The sequence below is a fragment of the Colias philodice genome, chromosome 12 (assembly GCF_061535455.1).
Source record: "Colias philodice isolate Cphi_HAF_F1 chromosome 12, ilColPhil1 Martin Lab GWU primary, whole genome shotgun sequence".
Taxonomy (NCBI): domain Eukaryota; kingdom Metazoa; phylum Arthropoda; class Insecta; order Lepidoptera; family Pieridae; genus Colias; species Colias philodice.
In genome coordinates, this window is record NC_143097.1 from 2,958,654 (window position 1) to 2,968,384 (window position 9,731).

The 9,731-nt window shown below is 33.5% G+C and overlaps 1 protein-coding gene across 1 annotated transcript; it reads left to right on the plus strand.

Moving 5' to 3' along the window:
• The first annotated feature begins 630 nt into the window (after positions 1–630).
• Positions 631–9,129, plus strand: barr (non-SMC condensin I complex subunit H). The gene is made up of 12 exons (XM_089701306.1): positions 631–895; positions 986–1,150; positions 1,239–1,439; positions 1,875–2,034; positions 2,376–2,484; positions 2,752–2,925; positions 3,136–3,260; positions 4,303–4,512; positions 5,133–5,370; positions 5,933–6,107; positions 6,602–6,718; positions 7,601–9,129. Exons 1-12 carry the CDS (start codon positions 773–775, stop codon positions 7,901–7,903), a joined length of 2,100 nt encoding a protein of 699 aa, XP_089557432.1. The 5' UTR covers positions 631–772; the 3' UTR covers positions 7,904–9,129.
• The last annotated feature ends 602 nt before the right edge of the window (positions 9,130–9,731 follow it).

Consider the following 9,731-nt stretch of genomic DNA (forward strand, 5'->3'; position numbering starts at 1 on the left):
AGGTGTGACTTGAAGGCATGCTATGCAATAGTTTTACCGCGGTAGTCCCCGAGTGCCACACGTATTTTATTATTTATTTATTTACACTATTATTTATTTATTTTTGCGTATACTTTTTATTTACCTCCTTCTTATAGTTTATTATATCACTCTATCAGTTGGTTGCCTGGAAGAAGCCTGGAAGAGATCACTCTTAAGTGGTAAGGCTACTTATAAAGTGCTGTTCTTTTTTAGAATATTATGTTTTGTTTGTATTCTTTGTATTTTGGCAGCACATTAGAGAATTTAAATAAACAAATAAATCACAAATAATAACTAGTTACACTTACACATCCACCCCAACGGCAACCCTCTGTATTAGGTTGAGCAATAGCCTTCTGCTGGCCTCAGCAAGACCACCAGAGAGTTATTGCAATTTCACACAAGCATTCCAGTTATTGCAAAACATTTGTTTCGCAATATTGTATGGATTGTTGCAATATTGTATGATTGTGATGAGATTAGTATAGTTTTAAAAGATTTATCTTTTTTGAAGTCCGTCTATTAACCTTAAATAAATTTATTGCCATATAAAATATTGGACTGTCTATGACAAAATTTATCGACCGATAGCTTGTGTCAACTGTCAAAAATTGGAATTTAAAAACTTGAAATGGGAAGTCCGTTGAGTTTTATATCTTGTAAACATTGAATATCATAAAAAATCCTGAGCATTTGTTATCAAATACAATTAATGATAACATAAATAAATAAAATAAGTTAATGTGTGACAATGGTCGAAAATGCAATAACTTCGACGCCGGCTTCTATAGCAAGACTGAGTATTGGCGGGAGTAATTCCATACGCAGGCGAAGTCTTATTCCACCAACCCGAGTGAACGTAGTTCGAGATGAGGTTTGATATTTTAAATTCTTAATGAGTTACAATAATTACTTAAATCTTGAAAAATTAAACAATAATACATAAATGTAAACTAACTTTTAGGAACGTAATGATGATGATGCGGAAAGATCGTCTTTGGTGGCTTCAGAGAGGGCTGTGGCTACGTCAACTCCTCACTCCGGATCCCCGAGAAGAGGGAGAGACACTATAAGTTCATCACCATTAAAGGAACATTTCCAAGGATGCCTTAAACTTTATGCTGAAAATGTTAGTATTTTTTTATTGTACATCTATGTGAAAATTTTATATAAATGTTTTTATTATACTACAACTGTATACATTTTTTTAATTTTAGAAAATAAATAAGGACAATGCTTGGAATTTACAACTAATAGACTTCATGACATCAATGTTGCGTCGCCACGATTCCAGAATGGATAACTTACAAACAGCCTCTACTGTTGTGGATGCATCGGCAAGAATTTATTCATTTCGTGTAGATGCTGTGCACTATGATGTATTAAAAATGGCTGGTGGCTTGGTTAAAGCTGCTCAGGTATATATTTTTTTATTATTTCATTTAAATATAACTGTTTTAAAAGTTTTTTTTAATTTAAACTTAATCATAAAACACAAAGCTTTGCAACTATCAAATAATAATAAACAAAGTATGCTGTTGTTACACTTCATATTTAAATACAGTTTCTCTAAAAAAAGTTTTCTCTCTTTAATTTAAAATAATTTCTATTATTACATCTATACTAATATTACAAAGCTGAAGAGTTTGTTTGTTTGAACATGTTAATCTCATGAACTACTGGTCTGATTTGAAAATTTTTTAAAGCCTTCCTCGATAAATTGGCTATCGTGAATGGCTCGATAAATTGGCTATCAACCGTGCTTAGCGTGATGATATAAATATCATTACGCTAAGCACGGTTGAGACTGCAAATATAAATTTCAATATAATAGTGTAACTTTGTTTTATCAGAGTAAAAGAGGTAAAAAAGATGATGATGAAGCCGCAAATGAGGAAGGTGCCGAAGAAGGGAATGCCGCTGCTCCTAAGAAAAAGAAAAAGAGATCTAAAGGTGCAATAGCATCAAACCCTGAAGTGTTTAATGGAGACTTTGATGCCAACGATTGTGTTGGTAAGGCACTAGTTATAATTATTTATATAATCTACTATGTAGTATGTATCAAGAAAACATGATTTTAGGTTTAATACCTTGAAATGATTGGTAATATGTATATTTTTTTTAATAAGCAAAGTTGCATTAAATATTGTCATGTCAATATCATCAAGCAAGGGTGGTGGTGTGCAAAATAGTAACAATGTACTGTTTACTTTTAAGAATTGACTAACAATTTTTTACTGTAGAAATTTTCTGACAAAATATGCACTACATGATGCTTATCAGTGTGTTTAAATAAATAAAAAATTGGTAATTTTTGTTGTTTCCTGTTAAGCATTTGTTAATTCTTTTTGCAGATCCATTTTTTGAAAGGCTAGCAGCAACTGCAGGGGATGTTACGTCATCTAACAGGGCATTCAACGCGACATTACCAATACATGACAAAACTCTAGCTTTGATATTGAGGTAAGCAATCATTCAACCTAATGTAATTTTTTTTATAAAATTATTAATTTAGTATTTTCTAGTGTTTGATTTTACGCGAGCATTTAGAAACTAAAGATTTAAAGGATGTTAAACGCGATTTACTGAATATTATGTTTGAATAAATTACGATTTAAATCTGTTAAAATATTTGATATCTATATTATTTTAATCATACCATACAATGTTTTAACTTTCTTACAAAAGAAATTAAATAAATTCAAACTACATATTCCTTTCTTTTTTCAGAACTGACAAACAATTTTTAGAAACTATAAAAGAGAACATACCAGAAGATATTGACTTAACGGAAAAGATAAAACTGCCCACAAAGCTAATAGCTCCCTTCACTGAACGGGATCATATTTGTGAGCCATTTGCTGGCTTCTCTATAAACAATTGGGATCCAGATACTGAAGACTCGTAAGTAATTTAATATTTTACAAAAATAGATTTTTCTTGACACACTACACTTTGATATCTTTCTGTTTACTACATTTTTAATTATTGTTTATTATTTAAAAAAAAATGCCTAAAAATTATTTTCATGTCTTCCCATACATGCTTGAATTGCTGCTTATTAAGGTTTAGATTGAATATGTTAAATATATATAATTGTGTTCTGATTTACAGAGATACCCGTGTAAATAACTGGGTTGAGGATAATCAACTGAATCTGTCGCAGCAAGCTGTGGCTTTTGATGTAAATGCTGAAGTGGAGCCTATACCACAGGATGATGTACAAAATGATATATTTGGTAAGTTTGAAATTATAAATGTATAAAACTGGTGAATTTAACTGGTTTTTTTTTAAATAAATACTTGCATAAGCTGTGAAATATGTAAATTACAGAAAATTAAACAGCATAATTTATTATTTAGCAGTTGTAGTGTGTTGTATTCAAATCAGTATGAAAAGTAAATGATGTAAAAAACAACACCATGTATCCTATGAATGTATATGTATGTATGTTTGTAACGCTTTCACGCAAAGACTACTGAACCGATTATAATGAAATTTAGCACACATATAGAAAGTGACTTTGATAAACACATAGGATAGGTTTTATCCCGGAAATCCTAGGATCGGGAACTATGCGGGTTTTTCTTTGAAAAAGCGGATGAAGCGGCGGGCTGAAATCTAGTGTATAAATAACTTTAAATTAAGTAGTATGTATTAACTGCTTTTCAAACCGGTGGTAAATGGTAAAATTATACGATGATTATTCAAAAGATGCTTCTAGAAGAAGTTTTAGAAATGTTTGAGTTTTCTTGTATTAACATCAGTGCAGGGGTGTGAAAAGTCAATCATGAAAAATTTTACTTTATTTTTATTAGGGTTTATTTTTATAATGATACATGATTTTGCCGTTACGATACCGATACCGATATTTGTAATAGAATATCGGCGATACCGATACCGATATCAATGGCTTGGTAGAAAAATAGGTAAATAGTGAATTATGCATAAAAGTTACCAACATTTAACAGAGACTCAACTGTAAATCGTATTCTTTTAAATAACAATGCCAAATCAAAAAACAAGAAAACCATTTATTTTAGTATTATTATTTTGCAAAGTCAGTTAAACTTTAAGTTATACGCATACAATCAGTTCCTAATAAAAGTTTACTATTGGTCCTCCCGCATCGTTCATTGGGCGTGGTATTTTGAATTGTTTGATATCGGTATCGGTTGTTTTATAATCGGCGATACCGATATATCGGCTTGCCGATTATATCGGTATCGATATCGTTACATCCCTAATTTTTTATATTCTGAAAAAAATGTTGTTTGTAGAGGACGAGCCGCTGGGCGGTATCGAGAGCGAGGAGGAAGCGGACGTAGCGGTGGCGGCGTGCGTGGCGCGGCTGGGCGGCGCGGCTGGTGCGCGGCTGGCGGACATGCGGCCCAGCGCGCCGCACCACGCGCGCCTCGAGTACTCGTACTGCGGCGCCGTGCTCGCGGCCTGGGCGGGCCCGGCGCACTGGCGGCTGCGCAACAACAGAGGTGCGTACAAGCCATCATCGTCATCATCGTACAAGTCATCATCATCATCGTACAGGTCATGCATAGCTGCTAACATGCTGGCCAAGTGTGGGTTGGCAGATGACACATGATTCTTCTGCCTGTCAGTTTCCTCACGATGTTTTCCTTCACCGTTCGAGCAGTGGTGATGTTACAATTTGCGCAGATAAATTGAAACATCTATTCATTTCCTGCGCGCACGCCTGATCTCGAACCCCAGACTTATCGATTCGAAGTCCGAGGGTTCACCACTGAGCAAACACTGCTCTGTGTACAAGTAATAAATATGAATTGAAATATTTATGAAATTTATGAAAATTATTAGTTCACAAACATTTTATGTTAAAATTTAGTTATATGTCGCTTCAAATATACTTGAATTAGTTAACTATTTAATTAAATGCCTTGCTGCTTTATTAAAATACAGATTTACATTTTTGCCAGCATAACAAACAAATTTTACCTTTCCATGGAAGTGATGTTTCAAAACAATACAAATTATGTGTAAAGCAAATTGATATCTACTATCGACCCCCTTTAAAACACATATTTGCATATTTATCGTATTTAAAAGTTGAGAATAATAAAAATTATCATTTTAGCATCAAAAATGACGGAAAGGACGCAATCGACCGCCGGTCGGTTGACGGTAGAGGGCAAAAAGCCAGCGCGTACGAAACGACAGTTGGACTTCTTGGGCGCGGGTCTGGCGTTCGATTCCCGCGCAGAGCCCACTGGGGAGTATGAACCGACACAACCAGCGAAAATAATGATTAGCAGGAAAACATTGGCCACTGGGCATACGTGGAATGAGGCTAATTTCAAAACTCCTATTGACAGGTGAGTTGATAGTGTGTTTTTTTATTGATATACTGATTACTGATAAACAAACTAGACAAACAATCGCCTTGAAAAGTGCGTCAAAAAATGTCCGAACAGCAGCATAGTTTAAAATATTCATTGAAATTAACACCTTATTCCGTGGCGATAATGTTTAAATTCTATTGTATCGCTCATTAGAAAACTCTGCCTACTGTCTGCATAGGTAGAGTTTTGCTTCCGACAATTTCATGCATGATTGTGAATCTAGTTGTTTATTGTATGTCAAACTTTTTGAAGTGAAACTTCTTTATCGGGGGTTGGAAAAAATTTAGTGTAACATTTTTTCGTTACGCGTGACATTATTCCGTTACGCGCCATCTTTTTCTTATCACTATCACGCGTGATTCGACGTTTTTCTGTAAAGTTGCATATAGTAAATTATTTTTTGAAAAATAAGGTCATAAAGAAGTTTCACTTCTTACGTGTGTACACTAGTACACGCACACATTTTGTATATGTATATGATCATTAACATACTCAACTACATGTCTAATATTTAATCTTTATAAACAATTTTTAGAGGTCTAGACGAGACGCATTTCCGCAAATTATTCCTACGCAAAAACGTGATGATGTTACGCAAAAGAGATTTGGAGCGAAGCAAGGAACAAGAGCCGGCGCCGCTGGCCGTCGACAATCAGGACTACGATTATAATAATGAAAACGACGCGTCTTATTGTCCTAATACTTTACCGGTATGTAAATGAAATAATTTTATTTTGTTCGAATATTTAAAAATTTATCTTTAGTATCATTATTTACAATTCTAATTTATTTTGTCTATCAGTTAGATTTTTTTTCTTAAACTGTCTGTTACGTTTAAAATGATACGCGCCAAAATTTATATTTATTTAATTCCTACAAACAATGAAAATATATTTTCGAACGAAAACCCTTGTGTAGATGGCGCGTTATTAATCAGTCAGGAGTAAATAAATATTGATGAATTTATAAAATAGAAAAAAAAATTGGTTGTTTGTAAAGTAGGTTTACGATCGAGATGATTACGTGATAACGTCTTATTGGTGGCAGCGCTCGAGATGAGACGGGAGATCGGTCCGTCTCTCTCTCGTTATACCTGCGATCGCGCTCGTGAGGTTATGGTGTGACACAAGTTTCTGAACATATCACCCGACTAAAACGATTTTAAAAACGTTATCACGTTAAAAAAATATTAATAAAATAACAGGAAGGAGACGAGTGGGGTAACGAAGACGGTGCGACAGTATCGAACCCGCACGCGCTGGCCCCGGGCAATGAGCACACGGACGGGGAACTTGGAGATATGCTCGAGCCACCCACTAAGGTATACAACGTTTGATTTTAGTCATTTTTAGCCGACGGTCCCGGGTTCGATCCCCGGTCAGGGCAAATATTTGTGTGATGAACTCAATTATTTGTTCTTGGGTCTGGGTGTTGTTATCTATACAATATGTATTTATACAAATAAATATATTTATCGTCGCCTAGTACCCACAACACAAGCCTTAATTGAGCTTACTGTGGGACTAGGTCGATTTGTGTAATAATGTCCTATAATATTTATTTATTTATTTTGATAAAAGATTATAAAGTAATATTATAAAGCTGAAGAGTTTGTTTGTTTTTTTTGAACACGCTAATCTCAGGAACTACTGGACTGATTTGAAAAATTCTTTCGGTGTTAGATAGCCCATTCATCGAGGAAGGCTATAGGTGTAGATTATACATCACCTGTGAAACCACGGAGCGCAGCTAGTCGTGTAATAATTCTAAAATATTTCTTAAAAAATTTACCTCATTTTAAGGATATTATCTAAACTAATGTGGTAATGTGGAATGTATCTAATAAACGCAATTACTATGTCCATTTAAAATTTTCTCTTCTATTAGAAAACTACATCTATTCTTTATACTGGAATGAACGACGAACGAAGCCGCAGCAAGCAGATAATATATTATGGCAATATTTGTACAATCGATATCCTTATGCACAACTATGTCATGTCACATGTGTCTTGTCTTAACAAAATTTGAAAAAAATAAAACATAGTGCCATTTTCATATTTTCTGATTGTGTTATAAATAATATAATTATTCAAAAGCATCACAAATCTTATTACTTTTACCCCGTTGAATTAAGCAAAAGTACTACAGTGACATAATATATATTCTATAGAAAATCTAATAACACATTGTTTGTTTATAGATCGCCAAAATTTTCATACCCTACGCGATGCGAGCAAAAAAGGTCGACATGAAACAACTGAAACATTGCACTTGGAAAATGTTAACGGAAAAAACTCCAGAGGGGGAGAAAGAGGATGTCTCCGAAACGACATTCTTTTCGATATATTCTCGTTTACCGAATAAATTATCAACAAATATGCGGGAAGCGCTCAGTGTGCCTCTAGCTTTATTATCCGTGCTCCATTTAGCGAACGAAAAAGGTCTTATTCTAGAAAAGAACGAAGATCTCCGGGACTTTGACATTTTGGGACTTATTAAGTGAATGTGTATACGAAATATTTATTTCAATTTTTTTTATAGCAAATTTTTCAAACTGATGAACTTTTTCTTTCATTTTACTAGTTGTGTAAATTAAAAGTTAAAATGTCATTTTATTTTATATGTTTTATACATTAGCTAAAATATGTACATGTAAATTTTTATTTTAACCGAGCTGTCTTTCTTATCATTCAATTGGCTGCATGTTGCGAATTCAATTCTATTAATTATTGGATATAATATTAGTGTGTAACTTTTATTCCAATTACGTATGTAATTACCATACAAGTTATTGTTAAAATTTCTTAATATGAATCGGGAATGTTATCGGGAATGTTCCCGAATTTTAATTGTGAGCTATAAAGAAACAGGAATGACTTCATATTTTGCCAACTTTACCAACTTGCAGTGTTGATTTTTGATGTTCTATGGCCACCGAGGTTTTACCGGTTTTTGTATTATTTCTCAACGATACTTCATATGCTAATATTATTCTTCTAATGACTTTTATGTTCTTATAAAATAGCCTTACCGTATTAAGGTTCGGTTTCACAGCTTCCTGATTTGTTCTATTTACCTTATCTGTCAGTTAAAATAACAATGTACACAAAAGTTTACGTCAAAAATAATCAAATAGACTATCATGAACATTGAGAATTTCTTTAAAGAATAGAAAAAATCAATCACGAGGTGGGATTTGAACGACATCATTCGAATTTCGCCATTCGGGAACGACGCATACTGTCGACCACCCGTGATATTAATAAATATTCTTTAATAAATTTCTCATTTATAAAAAAGAGCGTGCGTGCAGAGCACACTTGTCAAAGTGAAACTTCTTTGGCAAGATTCAAACACGGCAAAATCGTCGTCTTACTCCATGACGTGACGGTATTGCCATGACGCGACCTTGAATTTTTACTCTCAGCGCGCCTAAAGTAACTTCACTTCAAAAACATTTGAATGCTATTAAACTAAATAGTAAATACTTATTAAATATCAGGAACCTTATCAGCAAGCGGTGAAACCAACCCCGAAACGTAGTTTAATATAATTTTATAAACTTTATACATTTGTCAATTCTTAGATATTTTTCGTTCCAAATGGAGCACTTTTGTATATAATATTTGTCGTATCTGTAGCTTTATTGTAAAAGTTAATGCATTCAAGTGTACAGATATTTTAATAATATTTTATTTTTAAGTGTATTTTCTCAATATCAAATAAAATAGTGACTTGTAATTGTGTTTTATTTATTCTAACTTTAAGTCAACTAAAATCCAACATTTATATGCAGTTTAAACGTGCTTTTGTATCGTTATAATATGTATAAAAAATCAGTTCAGAAAGTAGCTTCTATAGAGTAGACCCGGCTGTGTTTTTAAAATAATAGGTACTATAGTGTGGTTCAGTAAAATTATATGGATTACCAATTACCATATTAAGTTCTATCATAGGAAATTTAGTGTGAGTCCGATGCGATGTGGGTACCTATGTTCCAGACCATTTTATCCGCACCTAATACGGATGCGGCTAGGATGGTCTACATATTCTCACGGCGGATATTAGTAGGCTAGTTAAGTTTTTGCATATACTATGGGATTGACATAGTCATTGCTGACTCAAAGTCTTTAAATAAAATTAGAATAAAAAAAAATAAGTTCTATAAGTAGGTAAGCACTCGAAACTTATACATTCTACATAATATGTTGCCTCCTCCGTTTTGGCAAAAAGACGCGGGTTCGAATCCTCGGTAATCAATGATTTCTATATTTTAAATGTTTCTCATGTAACTAATGATGCTATTGAATTTAGATTAGTGCCTGAAATAG